We start from the raw sequence: 26,348 nt of genomic DNA, 5'->3' as shown, positions 1-26,348 counted from the left end.
GGGCGGCTGTGGAGGCAAAGTCGTTGGGTGTATTTAAGGCAGAGATCGATAGGTATCTGAGTAGCCAGGGCATCAAAGGTTATGGTGAGAAAGCGGGGGAGTGGGGCTAAATGGGAGAATGGATTAGCTCACGATAGAATGGCAGAGCAGACTTGATGGGCCAAATGGCCAACTTCTGCTCCTTTGTCTTATGGTCTTAAACCTACACTCTCTACTATCTGACATTTCCATCCTGGGAAAAAGACGATCTACGTCTCTCATACTTTTATAGAATTCTATCAGATCACCCCTCACACTCTGACACTCGAGAGAAAACAAAGCAAGTTTGTCCAAACTCTCCTTATAGCCAATGTACTCAGACAACAGAGAGACACAAGGGACTGCAGATGCTGGAATCTGGAGCAAGGAACAATCTGTTGGAGGAACTCAGGAAGTTGAGCAGCATCTGTGGGAGGAAAGGAATTGTCAATGTTTCGGGTCCTGATGCAAGGCTTTGACCTGAAATATCGACGGTTCCTTTCCTCCCACAGATGCAGCTCGACTCCCTGAGTTCCTCCAGCAGATGGTTTGTTGCTCCAATCCAGACAACATCCTGGGGACCCTCTTCTGTGCCCTCTCCAACGCCTCCACATCCTTCTTGTAATGTGGCGACCAAAACTGCACACAATGCTCCAAATGTGGTCTAACCAAAGTTTTATACAGCTGCAACATGACTTCCTCACTTTTATACTCAATGCCCCAACCAATGAAGGCAAGTCTGTTGTATTCTCTTTTACCACCATATCCACTTGTATCACTCTTTTAGGGAGCTATGGACTTGCACACCAAGATCCCTCGTACATCAGTGCTCCTAAGGGTCATGCCATTTATGGTATTAAATTTATGTCTACAGCAAAGCTATGCTCTTACAGCACTTGCAACCCGGGCATCGGATATTGCCTTTTGAAAGATTCCCTCCTCAAAGACTTTGGGGATCTTTCCCCTCTTCAAATGGGCAGCTGCTAACCTTTTGCAGGAGGGCAAAATCCAGCCCCTTCACCAAGTGAGTGTGCTCCATGTCACCACCCAAGAACTTGGACTCCTGGATCAGCTGCCGCCTCTTCTCTGCAGCAGACTTGTCCCTGCATCAAACAGAAGAGAGTTACTGAAAGTGGCAGAAAATACTGACACCGTTCACATCATGGTTTAAAAGAGACTTGGCTATTAGGTTTGCTCAAGGTGTTGCTGAAACAAAAACGTGAGGGAAAAAATAAAATGGATTGCATAGCAGACATGGTGATGCTTGAAGAGCCATTTCAAAGGGCAATTAAGATTCAACACATGATTTAGGTCTAGAGTCACATACAGGCCTCAAAGAGCATGATGGCACAGTTCCCTTATACGATAAGATGGACTCTGTCCTCACGATCTACCTTGTTGTGACCTTGCACTTTATTGCACTGTACTCTCTCTGTAGCTGTGACACTTTACTCTGTACTGTTACTGTTTTTACCTGTACTACATCAATGCACTCTGTACTAACTCAATGTAACTGCACTGTGTAATGAATTGACCTGTACGATCAGCATGCAAGGACAAGTTTTTCACTGTACCTCGGTACAAGTGACAATAATAAACCAATATCAATACATGGGCAAACCAGATATTACAATAATCAGGTAGGTCTTCATTAGATATCTGAAAAATTGGGGTAAAATTTTATTTAATTAATGAAATCTAAATTTCATAGCTGCTGTGGTGGGATTTGAACTTATGGCTGTGGACCATTAGCTCCTGCCTCTGGGGTATTACAGCAGTAACACAACCATGACACATTGTTGATCTAATTTAATGAGCATCCATTTACTCATGATTGCTCGTGTTCCAGGCACCTTAACTAGATGCAAACACAGGAGTTTTGGTCTAAAATACTGGAGTACTTTGACCACCACAATTGGCAAATTTGAAAGTGATGTTAATAAGTACATAGAACATTACAGCACAGTACAGGCCCTTCAGCCCACAATGTTGTGCCGACATTTTATCCTGCTCCATTATCTGTCTAATCCTTCCCTCCCACATAGCTCCCCATTTTTCCATCATTCATCTGTCTATCTAAAAGTCTGTTAAGTAATTATCTTTTAAACAAGAATAAAATGACTAGCTGTTCTGAATGTAGATTGCGAGCTGCGTCTCCAAAGACTGAATGGAATTCACCTGGTGTCTGCACTTACGCCTCAGCAGTTGGTCCAACAGCTCTGTAGTTTGCTGTCGTACTGATGAGCTCAGTTTCCTCGTAATCTTTGTTCACACCATCTCGTCTCTCCCTCGCTCGATCGCGGTACTTCTCGGCCAGCTCACGCTCTCGCTCTAACTCCTGCTGTCGCAGCTTCGCATAATAACTGAAAGCAAATTGAACAAAGGTTGACTCCAATAGCTCTGCCTCTTTCATCGGGATTCAAAAACAACATAGAATGAAGTATCACTGCCTGGCTGTTAACCAAAGAAAACTCCAAGTAAGCTCTAGAGAAAAACTTTATTTGGTTCCCAGTGAACAAGTGTCACAGCATAGAGCTGATGCTTGAATGTCACTTAAAATGGACATCTGACGTGCAAAGTGAAAAAATGGGAAATGCAGTGGAAGATTGCAGCTAAGTGTATCGCAGGAAATTTTCCAACTAAATTCTGATTTGGAATACAAAACAAAACCAAGCTGCTGGAGGAACTCAGTGGGTCAGGCAGCATCTGTGGAGGGAAATGTGTAGTTGGCATTTTTCAGGTCGAGACCCTTCGACTGGAACATTCTGCCTGAAAGGGTGGTGAAGCAGATTCACTTGTCACTTCCAAATGAGGAAAGTACAAATCCTTGTAAGGAAAACAAAAATCCTGAATGGTGGGTAGAATGCAAGGGTCTAAAAGAACAGTGGTTTTCTCCCCCTATAGTCTGGACAGACAACACGACCATCTCTCACTTTAGATCACAAATCTAACAGAGAAGATAGATTCATTTCTCAAAGAAATGATAAATGCTTGACGTGATGAGGTTTGTCATGGCTAAACTGTTTAATTACTAATAAAGATTTCAACTACTTTTCTGCAATACAATTTCATTAAGTGACATAATGGCTATAGAAACCATAGAACAATACAGCACAATACAGGCCCTTCGGCCCACCATGTTGTGCCAACCTTTAAACCATGCTTAATACTATCTAACCCCTTCCTCCCACATATCCCTGTATTTTAAATTCCTCCATATGCTTATCCAACAATCTCTTGAACTCAACCAATGTACCTGCCTCCACCACCATCCCAGGCAGCGCATTCCATGCCCCAACCACTCTCTAGGTGAAAAACCTTCCTCTGACATCTCCCTTGAACTTCCCACCCATTACTTTAAAGCCATGTCCTCTTGTACTGAGCATTGGTGCCCTGGGAAAGAGGCGCTGGCTGTCCACTCTATCTACTCCTCTTAATATTTTGTACACCTCTATCATGTCTCCCCTCATCCTCCTCCTCTCCGAAGAGTAAAGCCCTAGCTCCTTTAGTCTCTCCTCATAATCCATACTCTCCAAACCAGGCAGCATCCTGGTAAATCTCCTCTGCACCCTTTCCAACCCTTCCTATAATACCAAGACATCATGCAAATAAAGGAAATAAACTCCAACTTTGCCCAACTTCCAAAACCTCAACCTTCAGAACAAGTTTTCCTGCTTATGATACCTTTTAGCCTGTCTCTTCTGCCCTTTCTCTTTGCATATTCCTCCAGTCCTCAAATATGCCACTCTGTATGCTTCCGTCTCTTCATGCAGGCTCACCCTACCAACCAGACCCAAGCCTGGCACTCTCTAACCACTGCTCTACATTCACTTTCCTCCTACAGTATTCCAAATTGGTGCTGCCCTACTCTTTGGCTCTGAACTGGAATCAGGTTTATTATCACTGATTTATATGTCGTGAAATTTGTTGTTTTGCAGCAGCAGTACAGTGCAAGGACGTAAAAGTTACTATACATTACCAAATTAATAAATAGTGCAAAAAAGGAATAACGAAGTAGTGTTCATGGGTTCATGGACAGTTCAGAAATCTGATGGCAGAGAGGAAGCATTGCCAAATTGAAGAAAAATAAATCAGTTATAGAATCGGAGTAGTACAACATGGAAACAGGCCCTTCGGCCCAACTTATCCATGCTGACCCGAGCTAGTCCCATTCTTCAGTGTTTCACCCATATCCCTTTAAACCTTCCCTATCCACGTACTCACCCAAATGTCCAGTTTAGTGACACAATGTGCCTGAGACGAATTTGCAACTAACATTCTAAACCCTCCACATGCAACTTGACCACACACCCCGAGACCTTTTGAAGGAATTCCATCAAGCTTACCTTTTCTTCTTCCTCCTACGGGCAGCGGGATCGTCCTCCTCATTGTACTCCCTTGGCATCCTGTAACAAGACGTTAGCAAACATTTGATTACACCCACACCAAGTGCTCAGAGAGCTGTTTAACAAATGGAAATGGTAAGTAGTTCAGATTAAGATCCTGCATTACACAGCTACAAAACAGGCCACGCTGCCAAACTGGTTCGTGCCAGTATTTATGCTCCAAGTAGATTCTTCCCAGCCTAGATCACTTTTTATTACTTTTTCCTAGTTTACTGAACTTCCCTTCAACTGGATTTACACTACTCACCCCAACTACACCATCTCACATTCACAACACTCTTTGGAAGTTTACCAGACAATTTTTAATATAATGGCTGCACTAATATTGTATCAGTGAGTTGCTTTTATATATCTGAGACGTGGGTGTCGATAGCAAGGATAAAGTTTTGCATTTGTCAGGTTAAATCTGCAGAAACATTATTATTTTATCAACAGCAAAAAACAAACTGCTGGAAGAACTCAGCGGGTCAAGGTGATAGTCGATGTTCAGGTTGAGACCCTGCATCAGGGCTGAAAATGTCGAGGGAAGATAACCAGAGGGAAGAGGTGAAAGGGTGGGGCTGGCAGGTGAGGTGGGGGATGATGGGCAGATGGAGCTGGGGTGGTGGGGGAAGAAAGGGGGAAGGGGGAGGAGATTGTTGAAGCACAGTAGAAACAGCAGTGGGAGAACAGTGAGAGAGGGACAATCTTATTGCCCATCTGAAGCTTCCCCTGACATGCCAGTGGTGAGGCACCTTCTTGAGCCACAGTAATAGAACCATAGAACAATACAGCACAATACAAGCCCTTCAGCCCACCATGTTGTGCTGACCTTCAAACCACTTAAGACTATCTAACCCCTTCCTCCCACATATCCCTCTATCTTAAATTCCTCCATATGCTTATCTAACAATTTCTTGAACTTGCCCAATTTATCAGCCTCCACCACCACCCCAGGCAGCGCATTCCATGCACCAACCATTCTCTGGGTGAAAAACCCGTCTGATGTCTCCCTTGAACTTCCCACCCATTACCTTAAAGCCATGCCCTCTTGTACTGAGCATTGGTGCCCTGGGAAAGAGGCGCTGGCTGTCCACTCTATCTATTCCTCTTAATATTTTGTACACCTCTATCATGTCTCCCCTCATCCTCCTCCTCTCCAATGAGTAAAGCCCCAGCTCCCTTAGTCTCTCCTCATAATGCATACTGTCTAATCCAGGCAGCATCCTGGTAAATCTCTGCACCCTTTCCAACGCCTCCACATCTTTCCCATAATGAGGCGACCAGAACATTACAATCAATAACTGCCATTTCCCAGTCTTTGGAGGCCAGTAGAAATATTTACAATCAAATTGACTTCTGGGTTTTGCTGGTAAAGCTGTCACTCATTGTCCGTTTCTTAACTGTCCTCAAGAAGGTGGCGCTGAGCTGCTCTCTTGAACCACTGCAGTCCTTCTGGCGAAGGTGCATCCACGGTGCTGTTGGTTAGGAGCTCCAGGTTTTAGACACATGAAGAAATAGTAAATTGTACTGGTGTCTGGGCTTGCTAAGAATACACCCTGGCGTCTTCATTGGACTTACCCTGCTTATGTGTCTGGGTCTTCCTTGCAAGAGGAAGAAAAGTGCACAGGATTTAAAAGCTTGGCAAGCCCAATCACACTGTTGACCAAAGAAAAGCTTTGCACTGTTTTTAATTAACTACATAACTAAAGGAACGTTTGAAAGAGAAATCTATAAACAAGCATTCTCAGAATTAAACTCTTCTCTAAACCCCTGACCATCTCATTATACTCACTCATGTTGGCGAGTTTTTGAAGGTGGAGCTGATGATGGTGTTGACCTTGGGGTCATCAGCAACTTTCGGAAGTCCTCATTGGTCAGCTTGGATCTATGAAAAGCAACAGTACAATTTTAATAGAAGTGCAACAAGTGTACCTCAGTGTTACGGGCATCAAGACAAGACATCTTTACTTGTCACGTACATCGAAACACACAGTGAAATGCATCTTTTTAAGTAGAGTATTCTGAGGGCAGCCTGCAAGTACCGCCACGCTTCCAGCGCCAACATAGCATGACCACAACTTTCTAACCTGTACATCTTTTGGAATGTGGGAGGAAACTGGAGCACCTGGAGGAAACCCACGCAGACATGGGGAGAACGTTCAAACTCCTTACAGATAGTGGCCGGAATTGAACCCAGGTTGCTGGTGCTGTAATAGCGTTACGCTACCATGCCTGCAACTGCTTGATTATCTATTGGTTATCTATTGACTTTTCAGAAAATCATGCACTCGGGCTAAGAAATTTAGAACAAGAATTAATTCTCAAAAATAAAAGCAGAAAATACCACACACACGCACACACACACAGGTCAGGCAGCAGCTGCAGAAAGAGAAACATTTCAGGTTGAAGGCCCTTTGTCCCACTTTCTCAGTTCCAAGGAAGTCACTTGGACCCGAAACATTAACTGTTTCTCTTTCTACAGATGCTACCTGACCTGCTGACTGCAGTTTTGCTTTGATCTTAATTTTCTGATGAACTCCCAGGATATGGATGTCAACAGCAGTGCCAGAATTTATTAATCAGCTCCAGCTGCTCAGAGAAGATGCTGATGGCCTTTGTTCTGAATAGCCCCAGCCCTTCACACAGGAGAGGGGGTGTAAACTGGATGTGAGAAAGAATAGATTACAGGGAAATGAGCAGAGGAATTGCGTTGCTCTGGGAGTCAGCAGAGATTTGATGGGCTGAATTGCCTCCTCCTATTTTGTGAGGAAATATCAAAATATTAGGGAGGTACCTGCTAGGAAAATTATTTCCATTCTTAGAAGGATTTGCAATCAGATGATAAGAATTTAAGCTTACTAAAACAGGGAAGAGGAGTGAAGCCAAGTGATTCCTGAAATACACTGGTGGTGGAAGCACACTCTACTAGTAACTCTGGTAGGAATCAGAGGAAAGAAGTTACACGGTAACACAAGATCAAGGGAGTGTTCAAAAAGTTAGCACAGGCATGAGGGCCAAATGGTATTCATCTGTGAAGTTTGCTTCTCTGAGAGAAGCAAGACTCCCTTTCCATAGCTGTGGGATACTCACTGATTCAGTGACCGAGGATCTTCCATCTCGTGTGAATCCGGCGCCAGAGGGTTTGAAAACGGCTCATCTGCAGTGAGGGAACATAAATCAGGTGAAGATATTCTTTCAAAATTAAAAGAAACAAACGTTAAACCCCAACTTGAAGAGGCATGATAGGATTTGAATTGATTTTCCCAGATCAGTCTTAGCCTAGTCCAATAACTTAACCACTTTACTACCATACCACACCCAGCAATTCTTCCTAACATGATCAAGCCCATCTGCCCCTTGTTTTACTATACTGGTTAAGACTATTTGTTTGTAAGAGATTTGTTCAACACACTTTTTCTGCATCATATATTCACATGCAAGGATATAGGCCAACAGTCAAGTCATTGCCCCTAGTGTACAGTGTGACAAGCAAAACTGAACACTGGATCATACAGCTATAGAAAACAATCAATTCACTAATTACAACACTGAGACATTAACTATTTTTTTTCTCTCATCAGATGCTGCCCGATTTGCTATTTATTTCCAGCACTTTCTGGTGCTCAGAGGGCAGAGGACCGTGGTTTTACATAGGAAACCGCAGCAGCAGTTGGTCAATCAACCTATCGAGCCGGCTCTGCCATTGAACAAGATCGTGGCTGATCAAATCTCTCCCACGCTCCTCAATCCCTTGTAGTTCAAACATTTGTCAATCTCCGTCTTGAAGACATCCAATAACTCTGCCTCCACAGCTCCCTGCAGAAAACTCCAAACGTTGACAACTCTCAGAGAAATTCCTCCTCATTTCTGTCTTAAACAGATGACCCGTTATCCCAAAGCTACAGACTCGCACTTGGGGAAATGTCCTCTCAGGATCCATTCTGTCAATGTCCCTCAGAATCTCATGCTTCGATATGATCACCTCTCATTCTACTGAACTCTAACGATTGCAGGCCCAACCTGCTCAACCATTCTTCAGCTGTCAATCCCTTCATCCCAGAAATGCAACTCACTCAATGCAAATACATCATTCTTTAAATAAGGATGACAAAACTTTATGCAGTGCTCCAGGTGTGGTCTCATCAGTATCCTGTAATTGTGCAACAAAACTTTCCCACTTTTATACTGCATATCTTTTGTAATAAAGGCCAACATTCCATTATACTTCTGATTACTTGCTGTGCTGTACACTGACGTTTTGTGTTCCATGTATTTGCACCCTCAGATCTCATTGTATGGCAGCATTTTGCAGTCTTGCTTCATTTAAGTAATGCTTTGCTTTTTCATTCTTCTTCCCGAAATGGATAACCCTACACTTCGCCACCATTAGGCCATCTGCCAGCTTCTTGCCCATTCCTTTAATCAGTCTATATTGCTTTGCAGCCCTTTATGCTCCCACTTTTCCCTCTCCCTGCTTTTTTTTCTACTGACAGGGTCACATTTACTACCTCAGCTCTGCAGGAACATTTACAGATGGTAATCATCTGTTCAATACTTTCTTTTGAGTCACAGAGTCATTCAGCACGGAAACAGGCCCTTCGGCCCAACTGGTCCATGCCGATCAAGGTGCCCACCTGAGCTGGTCCCATCTGCCTGCATTCAGCTCACATCTCTCTAAACCTTTTCTGTCCACGAACTCGCCCAATGCCTTTTAAACACCGTAACTGTACCCACCTCTACTTCTTCCTCTGGCAGCTCGTTCCATACACCCACCACCCTCTGTGTGACAAACTTGTCCCTCAGAACAAAAAGTAAACTGCTGGAGGAACTCAGTGGGTCAAGCAGCATCTGTGGAGAGTCCCAACCCAAAACGCTGACCAGCCTTTTGCCTCCACTTATGCTGTCTGACCTGATGAATTCCTCCATCAGTTTCTGTTCTGCTCCACATCCCAGCATCTGCAGTGTCCTGTCCTCTCCATTTTATTGCACCTCAGTTCCCCTTTAAATCTTTCCCTTCTAACCTGATGCAGGGTTTCAACCCAAAACAGCGACAATTGCTTCCCATGCCCCCCAACAGAGGTCCTCGAGGAGAATACAGCACATCCAGCCCAAGCCTCTCCACGCACTGGAGAATTACACGAAGGGGAAACATCTACAGGAGTCATGTGAAAGGAGTCCTGCAGTCCACTGCGTCTATGCCAACCAGCATGCCTTTGGTACTAGTCCCACACCTGCATTAATTCCATAGCCCTCTATGCCCTGCTCATTCAAGTACTTGTTCAAATGCCTGTTAAATGCTGCCTCCACCACCTCATTCCAGGTATCAGCTACTTTTTGCGTGAAAAATTCCCCCCTCAGAACGTTCAAAGCATACCTCCTAGTTTTAGACTCCCCTATCCTGGGGGGGGGGGGGGGGGGGGGGGGGGGGGGAGGAGGGGGGGCGCGGAAGAAAAGAGACTATGATCATCTAATCAGAATCAGATTTATCATCACTGACTTAGATGACATGAAATTTGTTGGTTTGCAGCAGTGCAAAGACATAAAATTACTATAAACTAAAAAATAAATAAATAGTGCAAAAAAAGGTAGTGTTCATGGGTTATGCCCCTTATAAATTATATAAACCTCGATAAACCCTTTGGGTAAAGAAGTTTCTTCTGAATTCCCTATGATTTCTTAGTGACCATCTCACATTGACATAGCCTGATCCACCCCTTTATAATTGTCAAGCCCTGAGCCAGGTTGTCATTGGTATAATCTGAGGTGCCGATGAGGTGGTGTACAGCAGTGAGATAGATTAACTGGTTGAGTGGTGTCGCAACAACAACCTCACACTTGATGTCAGCAAGACCAAGGAATGGAAAGTTGGGAGAACACACACCAGTCCTCATTGAGGGGTCAATGGTGGAAAGGGTGAGCAGCTTCAAGTTCCTGGATGTCAACATCACAGGGGATCTATCCTGGGTCCAATACATTGATGCAATCACGAAGAAGGCACACCAGTGGCTCTACTTTGTTAGGAGTTTGAGATTTGGTATGTCACCAAACACTTTTGCAAATGTACAGTGGGGAGCATTCTAACTGGTTGCATCACAGCCTGGTATGGAGGCTCCAATGCACAGGATCGCAAGAGGCTGCAGAGGGTTGTAGACTCAGCCAGCTCCATCACAGGCACAACCCTCCCCACCATCGAGGACGTCTTCAAGAGGCGACGCCTCAAGGAGGGGCATCCATCACTAAGGACCCTCACCATCCAGGACATGCCCTCTTCTCATTACTACCACCGGGGAAGAGCTACAGGAGCCTGAAGACCCACACTCAACGATTCAGGAACAGCTTCTTCCCCTCCGCCATCAGATTTATGAACGGTTCAGGAACCTATGAACACTCCCTTGTTAGAACCATAGAACACTACAGCACAGAAAAGCAGGCCATTCAGCCCTTCTAGTCTGTGCCGAAACTTTATTCCGCTAGTCCCATTGACCTGAACTCAGTCCACAACCCTCCAGACCTCTCCCGTCCATGTATCTACCCAATTTATTCTTAAAACCTATTCTTTACCACGTCAGGTGGCAGCTCGTCCCACACCCCCACCACTCTCCGAGTGAAGAAGTTCCCCCTAAACCTTTCCCCTTTCACCCTCAAGCCATGTCCTCTCGTACTTATCTCTCCTAATCTAGGTGGAAAGAGCCTGCTCGCATTAACTCTGTCCATACCCCTCAGAATTATTCCTTTTATTTTGCACTCTTTATTTTATAATTTATAGTAATTTTACACCTTTGCACTTGTACTGCTGCTGCAGAACAACAAATTTCACGACACGAGTCAATGATAATGAACCTGATCCTGACTGAAGGGCCGGGACACGGGGAGGAGGCGGCGGCGTCGGGGGCCGGGGCCGGGGGGGAGGCGTCGACGACAGCGGCCTCCCCCACCTCGCAGGGCCTCGGGCCCACTCCGCCCTCCGGCCCAGCAGCGCCGGGACCCGGCCACTTACTGTCTCTCTCCGGCATCCTGACCGCCCTTCGGGTCTGTCCCACCGACTAAACAGCCGCCACGACGCGGGTTCGACCCCACAACAAGACCGACGCTCGGCAACTCCTCCAGACCTCCAGCGCCTATCCCACAAGCCCCACCGTCCCTCCTCCTTCTTCCTCGGATTGGTCAATCTCCGTTAAACCCTCGTTTCCGATTGCGCTAGTCCCTGTGATGTCACACACAGAATCTCCAATCAGATCACAGAACCGAATTGAGTGACTGCTGCCGATAGCCACTCAACGACGAGGCAGCCTGTTGGTCCAATTGGTCCTTATCGAGGCAATCAAGGCCGTCCTCGCCTCTCTATTTCTATTGGTCAATCCGGCGCCAGACCCCATGATGATTGGTCTACTGTGACGTCCGTCAACATGGTTTCTCTCCCCCCCGCCTTCTGATGGCCTCGATGCTGAGTGGTCCCGCCTGCTGTCAATCAGTGCGGCCCCGCATCCGGATTGGAGGTGGACGGAGGTGACATCACAGGGACTGGTGCGGGATGGCGGCGGCGGCGGCCGTGGTGAGAGGCATCGGGTCGAAGCTGAGCCAGAACCTGCGGGAGCTGCGGATCCACCTGTGTCAGAGCTCGGCGGCCAGCCAGGGGGCCCGGTGAGGAAGGCCGGGGCCGGGGGAGGGAGGGAATTGAGATGGGGGGGGGTTGAGATGAGGGGAGGTCAAGGTGAGGTGAGAGGGGGGTGAGGTGAGGAGGGGGGACAAGGTGAGGTGAGGGGGGGAGGGGGTGAGGTGAGGAGGGGGGAGGGGGTGAGGTGAGGAGGGGGGAGGGGGTGAGGTGAGGGGGGGAGGGGGTGAGGTGAGGAGGGGGGAGGGGGTGATGAGGAGGGGGGAGGGGGTGATGAGGAGGGGGGACGGGGTGATGAGGAGGGGGGAGGGGGTGAGGTGAGGGGGGGAGGGTGGGGTGAGGTGAGGGGGGGAGGGTGGGGTGAGGTGAGGGGGGGGGGGTGGGGTGAGGTGAGGGGGGGGAGGGTGGGGTGAGGTGAGGGGGGGGAGGGTGGGGTGAGGTGAGGGGGGGAGGGTGGGGTGAGGTGAGGGGGGGGAGGGTGGGGTGAGGTGAGGGGGGGAGGGGGTGAGGTGAGGGGGGGAGGGGGTGAGGTGAGGGGGGGGAGGGTGGGGTGAGGTGAGGGGGGGAGGGGGTGAGGTGAGGGGGGGAGGGTGGGGTGAGGTGAGGGGGGGGAGGGGGTGGGGTGAGGTGAGGGGGGGACAAGGTGAGGTGAGGAGGGAGGGGGTGGGGTGAGGTGAGGGGGTGGGGTGAGGTGAGGAGGGGGGACGAGGTGAGGTGAGGGGGGGAGGTGAGGGGTGAGGGGGTGGGGTGAGGTGAGGGGGGGAGGGGGTGAGGTGAGGGGGGAGGGGGTGGGGTGGGGTGAGGTGAGGGGGGAGGGGGTGAGGTGAGAGAGGTGAGGGGGAGGGGGTGAGGTGAGAGAGGTGAGGGGGAGGGGGTGAGGTGAGGGGGGAGGGGGTGGGGTGAGGTGAGGGGGAGGGGGTGGGGTGAGGGGGAGGGGGGGTGAGGTGAGGGGGGAGGGGGGGTGAGGTGAGGGGGGGAGGGGGTGGGGTGGGGGGAGGGGGTGAGGTGAGGGGGGAGAGGGGGTGAGGTGAGGGGAGGGGTGAGGGGAGGGGGGGAGGTAGGTGGGGAGGTGAGGTGAGAGGTGAGGGGGGGAGGTGAGGGGGGGAGGTGAGGTGAAGGTGGGGGGGTGAGGTGAGGGGTGGGGGGGTGAGGTGAGGGGGGAGGGGGTGAGGTGAGAAGGGGGGACAGGGTGAGGTGAGAGGTGAGGTGAAGGTGAGGGGGGTGAGGTGACAAGGTGGGGTGAGGGGGGACAAGGTAAGGGAGGAGGTGAAGGTGAGGGGGGACAAGGTGAGGGAGGGGGTGAGGTGAGGAGGGGGGACGGTGAGGGGTGACAAGGTGAGGTGCGGGTGAGGGGACAAGGTGGGGTGATGGGGGTGACGGGACAAGGTGGGGTGAGGGGGGGCGAGGTGAGGTTGGGGTGGCAGAGAAGTGATTGGGGACAGGTGAGGTGGGAGGGAAAAGATGAGGTAGGGATTGGGGGTGAATGGAAGTTGGGGTGTGGGAGTAGTGATCGGGGGCTGATGGGGAAATGGTGAGGTGGGAGGGGACAAGGTCAAGTACAGTGAGGTACAGGTACAATGAAAAACTTGCAGTAGCATCACAGGCAGGTAGGTTCAGACAACACACAAAGCATAAATTATACAAGACAGTGAAAAAGAGAGGAAAGAAAAGTGTGCAAAAGCAAGACATTAGTGGGGGAAAAAAAGACACAGAGTCCATGGTAATGCAAGAGGTGGTCTGTAGTGTTCCGTTGCTGAGGTAGGGTTCGGATTGTGCAGGTTGGTTCAAGAACCTGATGGTTGTAGGAAAGTAGCTGGTCTTTAACTTGGTTGTGTGAGATTTCAGGATGAAGTCCTGCCTGATAGTAGCAGTGAGAAGAGGGTATGACCCTGATGGCGGGGATCTTTGATGATAGATGCTGCCTTCTTGAGTCAGCGCCTCCTGTAGATGCTGTCAGTGGTGGGGAGGGCTGTGCCTACTACTCTCTGCAGCCTCTTGCGTTCCCATGTGTTGAAAATGCCATATGAAGCTGTGATGCAACCAGTCAGGATACTTTCAACAGTACATCTGTAGCGGTTTGGTAGAGCGTTTGGTGACGTGCCAAATCTTAAACTTCTAAGAAAGTAGAGGCGCTGGCACATGTGTACGTGCTGGGCCCAGGACAGTTCATCTGAGATGTTACTGCCCAGGTATTTGAAGCTGCTAAACCTCCCCACCTCTGATCCACCAATGAGAACTGACATGTAGTCTCCCAACTTCCTCTTTCTGGTCAACGATTAGCTCCTTGGTTTTGTTGACGTTGAGCATGAGGTTGTTATCGTGGCACCACCCAACAAAATGCTCTATCTCACTCCTGTATGCTGCCTTGTCATCACCCATGATTCAGCCAACGACAGTGGTGTCGTCGACAAATTTGTAGGTGATACTGGAGCTCTGCTCAGCCACACAGTCGTGGGTGTAAAGAGAGTAGACCAGCGGGCTAAGCACTGAGGCAGTGACTGTGGGACTGGTGAGGTGGGAGGGGGGGGAAAGATGAGGTAGATGTTGAGGCAAGGTAAGATTGGGGTGGGGACAACTGATCGGGAGTTGTTGGGGAATGGTGGGGGGGTGGTGAGGTCGGGGTGGCAGTGATAGGCTGGTGAGGTGGAAGGGGGATAGATGACATGCGGATCAGAGAGAGGTGATTGGTGACGTGGGAGGGTGCAAGATGAGGTAGACGTTGGGGGCAAGGGGGAGGTGAGCTACTAAGAGTGCACTCTCCTTGGAGAAAGTACAACAAAAATGCACAATACTTCCTGTATTCCTGAGATGAGAGGGTTTCTGATGGGATGGGCTGACTGGACTGGCATTTCTCTTGCATTTTGAAAAGTGAAATCTGTTCTCATTGAAGTGTAAAACTGGGGGCTTGAAAATCATTTTAATTGCTGATTAGCTAACCTGAGTTAAGGAAGTTTCTCTTTCTGCTGATATGCACCTTTACAGTTCTCGACCGTAGAGGGCTGTGGATGCTTGGTCATTCACTTCATTCATGGCTGAGTTGGATAGACTAATGGACCCTGAAGAAATCGAGGGATGTGTGGATCAGTTGGGAAAGTTGAGGTAGTAGCTAGAATGTAGAACATTACAGCACAGTACAGGCCCTTTGGCCCGCGATGTTGTGCCGACATTTCATCCTGCTCAAAGATCTATCTAACCCTTCCCTGCCACATAGCCCTCCATTTCTCTATCATTCATGTGTCTATCTAAGATAAGCCATTAGTTTATTGAATGGTGGAGCAATACTGAAGAGTTATTTGGCCCATTAGTTTTCCTGTGTTTTCTGTGATGCCTGTGTCCTAAGAATCAATAAGAATGGAGAGTTGAATTACAAACTTTTGAACAGTGTAGTTTGTTTTCTAGTATCTAATAAGTCTGTTCATATTTCATTTGACTGAGTTGGCAACAGAGGTGAGTTTCAGCAGAATGAGCAGAAAAAAACTTGCCATCTGCTACAGGAAAGCGCTATCAGGGGAGACAGATTGAATGAACTTGATGGAAGTATCTGTGTGGCAACCAATTATTGGAATGCATTGCCTGAAAGGTTGGTGGAAACAGATTTAATAATGGGTTGAAGCCCACTGAACTTCAGCCAATTGTGTGGAGAAAAGCTAGCTAACTGTAGAGTAGGGTTGAGTTTGTTCCAGGTTTCCAACACTGTACATTGTAACAAAGAAGTCAGAAGTGAACTGCTGGTCAGATGCTGTCAGATCTGACCCACTGTTCCACCGCTTGACCTATATCTTGAACTGGGATGGGGCAGGTGCACCTCACACCTTCTCAGCACCACACCAGGGATTGCTGGCATGTGGCATTACCCTACTCGTTTGCATTTAATCGCTCCCCCTTGATTAAAAGATTTTTAAAAAAATTTTATTTGATTGTTTTTAATTCTAGCAATTAAATAATTTTACTTTAATTATTTTATAAATAAAGCTGTTTAAGTTATTAAAATCTGTTTGAACTTTAAATGACCTTGATTGTCAAGACATTTAAAACCTATGCAAAGGCCGCCAAGGTGTTTCAGGCAGTCCTCGGCAGTCGCTGCCTGCATCTAGTCCCTAATTATGCCCACACAGTCTACACAATGGAGAAGTATACGAAGGAGAAACATCGACAGGGGTCGTACGAAACAGGCCCACTGCACCGACGCCGGCCATCATGCCCATCGATGCTAGTCCCATTTGCCTGCATTAATTCCACAGCCCTCAATGCCCTGCTCATTCCTATCCAGGTGCCACTCAAATACTGTTACTGTTCCTGCCTCCAGCACCTCCTCTGGCAGCTCATTCCAGATACCGACTACTCTTTCTATGAAATATTTACCCCTCAGATCATGTTTATACATAGAAACGTAGAAAACCTACAGCACAATTCAGGCCCTTTGGCCCACAAAGCTGTGCTGAACATGTCCCTATCTTAGAAATTACTAGGCTTACCCATAGCCCTCTATCTTTCTCAGCTCCATGTACCTATCCAAAAGTCTCTTAAAAGACCCTATCATATCCGCCTCCACCACCGTTGCCGGCAGCCCATTCCACGCACTCACCACTCTCTGAGTAAAAAAACTTACCCCGATATCTCCTCTATACCTACTCCCTGGCACCTTAAACCTGTGTCCTCTTGTGGCAACCATTTCAGCCCTGGGAAAAAGCCTCTGACCATCCACACGATCAATGCCTCTCATCATCTTATACACCTCTATCAGGTCACCTCTCATCCTCCGTCGCTCCAAGGAGAAAAGGCCGAGTTCCCTCAACCTGTTTTCATAAGGCATGCTCCCCAATCCAGGCAACATCCTTGTAAATCTCCTCTGCACCCTTTCTATGGCTTCCACATCCTTCCTGTAGTGAGGCGACCAGAACTGAGTACTCCAAGTGGGGCCTGACCAGCGTCCTACATAGCTGCAACATTACCTCTCGGCTCCTAAATTCAATTCCACGATTGATGAAGGACAATACACCATATGCCTTCTTAACCACAGTGTCAACCTGTGCAGCTGCTTTGAGTGTCCTATGGACTCGGACCCCTCACCTTAAATCTATGCACTCTAAATTTCGACACCCCTACCATGGGAAACAGACTCTGGCTATCTACCCTATCTATTCCTCTCTTAATTTTGTGTACCTCTCCCATGTCACCTCTCGGCCTCCTTCGCTCCAGGGAAAACAGACCCATCCTATCCAATCTCTCCTACTAACTCAAGCCCTCCAATCCAGGCAACATCCTTGTGAATTTTTTCTTCACCCCTTCTAGCTTAACAACATCTTTCCTGTGGTGTAGTGACCAGAACTGCACACAATACTCAAATTCAACCGAACCAATGTTCTGTGCAAATGTCCCAACCTCTGGTACTCAGTGCCTCAGCCAATGAAGGCTAGTGTGCCATATGCCCTCTTCACCATCCTGTCTATCTGTGTTGCCACTTTCAGGGAACTATGTACTTGTTCTCTCTGTTCAACAACACTGCCCAGGGCCCTGCCAATCACTGTGGGTGACCTTCCCTAGTTTAGCTTCTCAAAATGAATCACTTCTCACTTGTCTGAGTTAAATTCCATCCTGCTATTCCTTTGCCCGCTTTTCAAGTTGATCCAATTTCTCCTAATAACTCAAGCCCTCCAATCCAGGCAACATCCTGGTGAATTTTTTCTGCACGCTTTCTAGCTTAACAACATCTTTCCTGTAGTGTAGCAACCAGAACTGCACACAATACTCAAATTCAACCGAACCAGGTTGAAACCTTAGACTGAGGTTGTCATGTTTAATCCAGGCAACATCCTGGTGAATCTCTTCTGCACCCTCTCCAGAGCCTCCACATCAGTATATAATTGTCACTTGTACCGAGGTACAGTGAAAAGCTTGTCTTACAAACCGATCAAACAGGTCAATTCATTACACAGATCCTAGCTAATGCAACAACCAGAACTGCACACTATACTCCAAATGTGGCCTAACATATTGTACAGCTGCAATATGACTTCCCAACTTTTATACTCAGTGCTCTGACTCATGAAGGCAAGTATGCCATATCCCTTCCTTACCACTCGATCTAATTGTGTAGCCACTGTCAGGGAGCTATGGACTTGCACCCTAAGATCTCTCTGTACGTCGATGCTCCTGAGGGTCCTGCCATTTACTTTATGGTTTCCTCTTGCATTTGACCTCCCAAAGTGCAACACCTCAGACTTGTCCGGATTAAATTCCATCTATCATTTCTCTGCTCATATTTCCAGCTGATCTCTACCCTGCTGTATCCTTTGACAACCTTCCTCGCTATTGACAATTCTGCCAACTTCTGTGTTGTCTGCACACTTACTAATCAGCCCACCTACATTTCTATCCATTCATATATATTACAAGCAACAGAGGTCCCACCACTGATCCCTGCGGAACACCACTGGTCACAGACGTCCAGTCAGAACAAAACCTCTCCGCTTCTGTCTTCTGCGGCCAAGCTAATTTTGAATCCAATCTACCAAGTCTCCTTGGATCCCATATTCCTTCACCTTTTGGATCAGCCTACCATGAGGGACCTTGACTTATAAAACCATTTGGGATTCTTCTTTATCTTATCTGTCGGGTGTATCTCAAGGCCCCTTTTGCCCTCATAATTTCCTCCTTAAGTGTACTCCTATATCCCTTGTACTTTTCAAGGGGCTCGTGATCCCAGCTACCTATATCTGATGTATGCCTCCTTTTTCCCCAATATCCCTTGGCAACTATGTTCCATAAACTTGCCAGCCTTGCCCTTCACGCTAACTTACCATGAGAGTTCACCCTGGCCCCGAACTCTCCTTGTTTCACTTTTAAAAGCCTCCCACTTGCCACACCTTTACCTGCAAACAGCCTCCCCCAATCAACTTTTGAGACATCCTATCTGATGCCATTGAAATTAGCCTCCCCCCTCCTCATGTAGGACTTTAATTTGAGGTCCTATCTATTTCCATGACTATCTTGAAACTAATAGAATTATGGTCACTGGTCCCAAACCACTTCCCCCACTGACACATCCACCACTTGCCCAGCCTCATTTCCTAAGAGGAGGTCAGGTGTAGCCCCTTCTCTGGTAGGGCCATCTAACATGTTGCTTCAGAAAACTTTTCTGGCCACACTTAACTGTGGGCAGCTGCAGGGAAGTGGGATTAGTTGTGGTTCTTTACAAAGAGGTGATAAGTGCACAATGGGCCCCCTTTGCTTCTCCAGTTCAGTGGGTTTTATTGTTTTCCTTCACCCAGGGATTTCATTGAGCAGCACTATGTGACGATGAAGAAGGCGAATCCTGAATTTCCCATTCTAATCCGAGAATCTGCTGGTGTGCAGTCTAGAGCATGGGCGCGATATGGTAAGGAACCAAATGCAACTGGTCACAGTGCAAACAACACTTGAAATTGGAGAAATGTCCTGACGTTGGAATTGGTTTATTATTGTCACTTGTACTGAGGTACAGTGAAACACTTGCCTTGCATACTGTTCATACAAGAGACGTGGCTTGAAATACTTTCTGGAGCTCAGTTGAAGCAGTGGAGAAGAAATTGCACAGCACCTTCAGAGTGCTAGCACAGGCATGATGGGCTGAGTGGCCACCTCATTCTGTAACCTTTAATAAAACCTCAGGCTGCATGTCCCAAGCTGCATGGTAAATTGGTTTATTGTTGTCACATGTACTGAGTGAAAAACTTGCCTTGCATACCATTCATACAGATCAATTCATTACACAGTGCATTGAGTAGTACAGGGTAAAACAATAACAGAATGCAGAATAGAGTGTTACAGTTACAGAGAAAGTGCATTGCAGGCAGACAATAAGGTGTAAAGGCCACAACGAGGCAGATTATGAGGTCAAGAGTCCATCTTAATCGTACTAGGGGACCGTTCAATAGTCTTATAACAGTGGGATAGAAGCTGTCCTTGAGCCTGGTGGTATGTGCTTGCAGGCTTTTGTATCTTCTGCCCAATGAGGGTGGGGAGGGGGATGTCTCTGATAGGGCAAAACCAGCACGACCGTGGGGATAAGCTGAGGTTATCTGGTCAGTGAGTGAATGGGAGCAGTTTGAGAGTGAGAGAAGTATGTAGGAGTTGCAAAATGCAGAGCAGGAGGATGTGCCCAGCAGATCAGGCTGGGCATGTCCTCCACTCCCAGAGGGGGCACAAAACAAGCTGAGACAACATCACAGATGGATGACTGATAGAGACAGAAATCAAGTTACCTGATGTTGTAATATTGAGTCCAGAAGACTATAGTGTGCCCAGATGGAAGGTGAGGTGCTGTACCTCAAGCTTGCGTGGGACCTCACTGTAACAGTGCAGGAGGCCACAGACCAATAGATCAGAGCGGAGAATTAAAGTGGCAGGTAACAGGAAGGTCCAGGTCACCCGTGCGGACTGAACGCAGGTGTTCCACAAGTGTTTCTCCTCCCACAAGTGCAGCCTGACCTGCTGAGCATGGGGCCCCATATCAAAGGAAAGATGCACTGGCCCTGGAGAGCGTCCAGAGGAGGTTCACATGAATGACCCCAGGAATGAAAGGGTTAATGTATGAGGAGCGTTTGATATCTCTGGGCCTGTATTTGATGGTGTTCAGAAGGATGGGGGGGGGGGGGGGGGGTGGGATGGTGGAATCTCATTGAAACCTACCAGATACTGAAAGGCCTGGATACAGTGGACGTGGAGAGGATGTTTCCATCAGTGGGAGAGTCCAGGATCCGAGGGCACAGCCTCAGAATAAAGGGATGTCCCTTTGGAACTGAGATGAGGAGGAATTTCTTCAGCCAGAAGGTGGAGAATCTGTGGAATTCATTGCCACGGAGGGCTGTGGAGGCCAAGTCATTGGGTGTATTTAAGGCAGAGATTGATAGGTTCTTGATTGGTAAGGGGCATAAGGGTTATGGGGAGAATGGGGTTGAAAAAATTAGCCATGTTTGAATGGCGGAGCAGACTCGGGCCGAATGGTCTAATTCTGCTCCTGTATCTTCTGGACGTTTCCAGCATTTTCAATTTTGATTTTAGATTTCACAAGATCACAAGACAAGGGAGCAGAAGTAGGCCATTCGGCCGACATACCTCTTCCCTCCTACCTACAGAATACCCATATCCCTCCATTTTCCTCTCATTCATGTGCCCATCCAAGCCCCTCTTAAGAGCCCCCAATGAATTTGCCTCCACCACCCTATCAGGCAACGCATTCCAGGCGTCCACCACTCTCTCAGTAAAAAATGTACCCCTCATGTCTGTTCTGAACCTACCCCCTCTCACCTTAAATGCATGCCCTCTGGTATTGGATCGCTCAATAATGGGGAAAAAGATATTGCTTGTCCACCCTATCTATGCCCCTCATAATTTTATACACTTCCAACAGATCACCCCTCAGTGTCTGCCGCTCCAGAGAAAAGAGCCCAAGTTTGTCCAGCCTCTCCTGATAGCACATGCCCTCTAATCCAGGCAGCATCCTGGTGTTGGGATTGTGTTGGGATCCAGGAAGGTGGGCTGAATAGCCTCCTCTGTGTCTTATGGCAAACAAACTTATGGTCATGAAAACTACTATATATGTAAAAGCTTTTTCTTTATATCATAAATATTAAGACAATCAGCAGAATCATTGCTGTTTCACTCAAGCATGTCCCATATTGAAATGGTGGCCGACTGAACACTCTGTCCTAAGATACAGTTTACTGGTCTGATTATGATGCACGCGTTCACTTTTCCCTCCTGTTTCAGACTTTGGAAGAGAGAGGAACGTACCATTGGATAATTTAAACTCTGAGCAGGTGGCGAAGGCGTTGGAGTCCCTGATTACCAAGCCGTGAACTATAGACCAATCAGTCTGTGAAGAACAAACAGTGGCTCGGGAATGTTCATTTCACTGCATTGCCAGATTTCCCTCAGTGGAAAGAAATTTAACTGTAAAATAAATCTAATTTAAAATGGATCTGTGTCCTGTGTGCTTCCATTTTCTGTGGTTATGTTCCAAATGTCTTTGGCTGTAACATTGTTAATGAGCGAGCAGATAAAATATTAAACCAGTCCCTGATTGCCTGAGCACCATCTTGGTACGACAGTTTCCCATCCGTGCAAGATTTAAGGGCAATTTGTGCTGTGAGTTGGCTTGGGATTTCTTGGTCTCGTTTCGCTTAGCGCCTGTAATGGTTTGCACAGATCGTCGTCCCAGCTGTCTGAAATTGGATGAAATTCGAGTTCCCAGATGTGAAAGCAGTTAAACTAAATACCAAACACCCCTGGAAGTAATTCCAGAAAAATAAAACTTCCTTGTTTACCTGACCAGTTATTGCTTCTCTCCACGCAACAATTTGCGTTTTAGTGTTTTAAGTGCTGTACAGAAGTATCAATTGAAATGTGACATTGACCCAGATGAGGGCAGTTGAGGTATGAACATAGAACAGTCCAGCTCGGGACAGGCCATTCAGCCCACGATGTTGTGCCGATCTTGATGCCAACTAAACTAAATGTCCTCCTCCTGTGTATCATCCACATCCCTCCATTCCCTTCATATTCATGTGTCTGTCTAAAAGCCTCTTAAACTCCACCAAACTGCCTGCTTCCACTACTACCCCCGGTGACCCATTCCAGGCACCTACCACTCTCTAAGTTTAAAAAAAAGGACTTGCCGTTCACATCACCTTTAAGCTCTTCCCCCTCCCACAACCTTATGTTTAAAGGTGTGTATTAGAATAAGCGAAGAAATTTAGGAAGAGAATCCTGGACTGTGTGGCTAAGCACAGCTCCAATACCATCTACAAATTTGCTGATGATACCACTATTGTTGGCCCAATTATGGGTGGTGATGAGTTAGCCTGCAGGAGGGAGATAGAACACCTGGTAGACTGGGTGTTTTGTTGGCGCTGAGCATCCTCGTGCTCAGTGCCGACAAAACCAAGGAGATAATCCTTGATTTCAGAAAGGGGAAGTTGGGAGACCACGTGCCAGTTCTCATTGGTGGGTCAGGGGTGAAGAGAGTCAGCAGCTTCACATTCTTGGGCCTTAACATCTCAGATGATTTGTCCTGGGCCCAGCACATAGATGCAATCATGAAGAAGGCATGCCAGCACCTTGGAAGCTCAAGGAGATTTGACATGTCACCAAATGCTCTTAAACTTCTACAGATGCACTGTAGAAAGTATCCTAACTGGTTGCATCATGGCCTGGTACAGCAATTCCAATGCACAGGAATGCAAGAGCCTGCAGAGACTAGTGGACACAACCCTCCCCACCACTGACAGCATCTACGGGAGGTGCTGCCTTAAGAAGGCAGCATCTAATCAGGGATCCCCACCATACTTATCTACCTCCATTTGCCATTAATGACAGCCAGTCCCCTCCCTTCCACTAACACTCTCCTCCGCCTGGCTGAACTTGTTCTCACTCTAAACAGCTTCACTTTCGATTCCTCTCACTTTTTACAGACCAAGGGCGCAGCTATGGGCACTCGCATGGACCCCAGCTACGCCTGCCTCTTCACTGGCTACGCTGAACAGTCTCTGTTCCAAACCGACTCCGGCCCCATTCCTTAACTCTTTCTCCACTATATTGACAACTGCATTGATGCCACCTCTTGTACCTGTGTGGAACTCGACAGTTTCATAAATTTCACCACTAATTTTCAAGCTGCTTTCCAATTCACTTGGACTGTCTGACACCCCTCTCTCCTTCCTCGATCTTTCCTTCTCCATCCCAGGAGATTCCTTATCCAGCGACATCTTCTACAAACCCACTGACGCCCACAGCTACCTCGATTACAGCTCCTCCCACCTTGTCTCTTGCAAGGACGCAATCCCTTTTTCTCAATTTCTCCACCTCCGCCGCATCTGCTCCCATGATGAGGCTTTCCACACCAGGACATCTGAGACGTCCAACTACGTCACTAACTGTGGCTTCCCCCCTACTGTGGTCAAGAGAGCTCGCACCCGTATCTCTGCCATTTCCCGCACCTCTGCTCTGACCCCCACTCCTCCCAGACCCAACAGGGATAGGATCCCCCTAGGTCCTCATGTTTCATCCCACCAGCCTACGTATCCAACACATCATTCTCCCCCACCTCCGCCATCACAACCGGGACCCCACCACCAAGCATACCTCCCCCTCCCCGCCCCTTTCTGCCTTTCGCAGGGACCGCGCTCTCCGCAACTCCCTAGTTCACTCCTGCCTCCCCACCCATCCCGCTCCCACCCCGGGGATTTTCCACCACCCCTGCCATAGGTGCAACACCTGCCCCTACACCACCTCCGTCCAGGGATCCAAAACAGTCTTTTCAAGTGAGACAGAGATTTACCTGCACCTCCCTTAATATCATCGACTGCATTCGGTGCTCCAAGTGTGGCGTCCTCCACACTGGCAAGACCAAACGCAGACTAGGTGACTGTTTCGCAGAACACCTGCGCTCTGTCCGTAACCGCGATCTGCATCTCCCGGTTGCCGGTCACTTCAACTCCCCCTCCCACACCATTACAGATTTGACAGTCCTCGGCCTCCTCCACTGCCAGGAGAATTCCAAGTGCAAACTGGAGGAACGGCGCCTCATTTTCCGTCTTGGAACCTTACAGCTTGATGGCATGAACATTGAGTTCTTCCACTTTAAGTAGTCCCCTCAACCCCACCCCCCACGGTTCTTCTTTTCCTAGCCTATCCCTCTTTATTCCACCCTTCCTCCTCCCCTCTGACCCATCCCCCGGTGGATCTGCTCTCCCCTGCTCCCCTGCACCTGCCCATCGCTATCTCTTACCTGCATCTACCTATCACCACCCTGTGCCCACCCCGCCTCCCCTCTTCTGTCCACCTATCACTGCTCTGCTTTTCCCTCCTATATATCGGGCTTCCCCTTTTCCTATCTTCGGTCCTGAAGAAGGGTCCTGACCCGAAACGTTGACCGCCTGCTTTTCTCCACAGTTGTTGCCTGGCCTGCTGAGTTCCTCCAGCATCGTGTTTTTCATTGAGATTCCAGCCTCTTCAGTCAAAGATCCCCATCATCTGGGTCATGCCCTCTTCTTGTTAGTACAGTCGGGCAGGAGGTACAGAAGCCTGAAGTCCCACACCACCAGGTTCAGGAACAGCTACTTCCCTTCAACCATTGGGTTCTTGAACCAACCGGCACAACCCTAATCACTGCCTCAGTGTGGCAACACCATGACCACTTTGCACTACAATGGACTTTGTTTCTTTTGTTCTAATTGTGTTCTTTCTTCTATGACATATGTTTAATTTATGTCTTTCTTGTGAATGCTGCTTAGCTGATGCTCTGTGCCTGTGATGCTGCTGCAAGGAAGCTTTTCATTGCACCTGTACACACACGGACTTCTGCAGATGACAATAAACTCGACTTTGACATTTGCCTCCGACATGAGACCATTCTATTGCACTTGCTGTGGGAAGTTTGAATGATAACTGCACGATTATCACTGCCAAGCAATGGACTTGTTTAGACAATATTCAACATACAACCATCCCACAATCAGTCAAAAGGATTCAAGAACTTTCCTTATCTGTAAACTTTGGTGCTTGTTACCATCAACCTACCACCCCCTCATTTGGTTTAAAATTCATTTATCACAGCAGTGTCCTATAAACCACTTTATTTTGAAGATTATGACACTGAAGAAAATTTGAATTTTTATTACGTGCTAAAAGCAGAGAAATCTGCCACTGTTATTTTTTTGTGCTTCAGTGGTATTAAATCTGTACATCAGAAAATCTTTGCAGTCATTCCCTGTACAGCTCCAAATCACCTTGGGGTATTGTGCTGCATTAAAGGATCTATATAAATGCAAATGCTGTCAAACTACAGCAGTCCGAAATGAAACTGTCTTCTAATTTGGTAATCTGGAGAACAGCCGATGCGGGAAATGGTAAAACATCTGAGTGTCGGTTGTGTTGAGAGGGAAACTTTACTCTGCAGCAAATGATGTTATACGAGGCAGAGGATTGCTTGCAGCTTGACACCAGTTTACATAAATGAAGCAACAAGCAATCTGCTGGAGGAACTCAGGGGGTTGAGCAGCATTTGTGGGGGAGGGAAGGAATTGTCAACATTTCGGGATGGAACCCTGCATCAATTCCTTTCCCCCACAGACTGGCTGTTGCTCCAGATTCCAACACCTGTAGTCTCCCCATAACATGAATGAGGCATTCCTTCAACACCAAGCATAACGACTTCAGGCAGGCAGATTTCTCAAGAGAAATCCTCCCTGTTGTTCTTTGTTCTCCCTTTCTTTTATGTTAAAATTTGTTTACCTCGTAGCAATGTTGAAGTTCTGATGGAAGGTCATTGGCCTGGATTGCTAACAGGT

The 26,348-nt window shown here is 47.7% G+C and overlaps 2 protein-coding genes across 2 annotated transcripts in view; one reads left to right on the top strand and one right to left on the bottom strand.

Moving 5' to 3' along the window:
• ik (IK cytokine) overlaps positions 1 to 11,555 on the bottom strand; it is a 55,801-nt gene extending 44,246 nt beyond the window's left edge. Inside the window, exons 1-6 of the mRNA XM_052014704.1 lie at positions 11,404 to 11,555; positions 7,497 to 7,563; positions 6,199 to 6,291; positions 4,365 to 4,424; positions 2,214 to 2,381; positions 1,007 to 1,121 (exon numbers count right to left, since the gene is read on the bottom strand). Coding sequence (XP_051870664.1) covers positions 1,007 to 1,121; positions 2,214 to 2,381; positions 4,365 to 4,424; positions 6,199 to 6,291; positions 7,497 to 7,563; positions 11,404 to 11,419 — 519 coding nt within the window. The 5' untranslated portion in view covers positions 11,420 to 11,555. The remainder of the gene's footprint in view (positions 1 to 1,006; positions 1,122 to 2,213; positions 2,382 to 4,364; positions 4,425 to 6,198; positions 6,292 to 7,496; positions 7,564 to 11,403) is intronic.
• A 331-nt stretch (positions 11,556 to 11,886) lies between these two features.
• On the top strand, positions 11,887 to 21,979 carry ndufa2 (NADH:ubiquinone oxidoreductase subunit A2). The gene is made up of 3 exons (XM_052014327.1): positions 11,887 to 12,047; positions 19,290 to 19,396; positions 21,769 to 21,979. The coding sequence occupies exons 1-3, from the start codon at positions 11,938 to 11,940 to the stop codon at positions 21,855 to 21,857; spliced, it is 306 nt and encodes a 101-aa protein (XP_051870287.1). The 5' UTR covers positions 11,887 to 11,937; the 3' UTR covers positions 21,858 to 21,979.
• Positions 21,980 to 26,348: the final 4,369 nt, after the last annotated feature.

Source organism: Pristis pectinata, chromosome 4, assembly GCF_009764475.1.
Source record: "Pristis pectinata isolate sPriPec2 chromosome 4, sPriPec2.1.pri, whole genome shotgun sequence".
Classification (NCBI taxonomy): Eukaryota; Metazoa; Chordata; class Chondrichthyes; order Rhinopristiformes; family Pristidae; genus Pristis; species Pristis pectinata.
The sequence above is the reverse complement of the archived record's forward strand: the minus strand, read 5'-3'. Positions and strand labels throughout refer to the sequence as shown.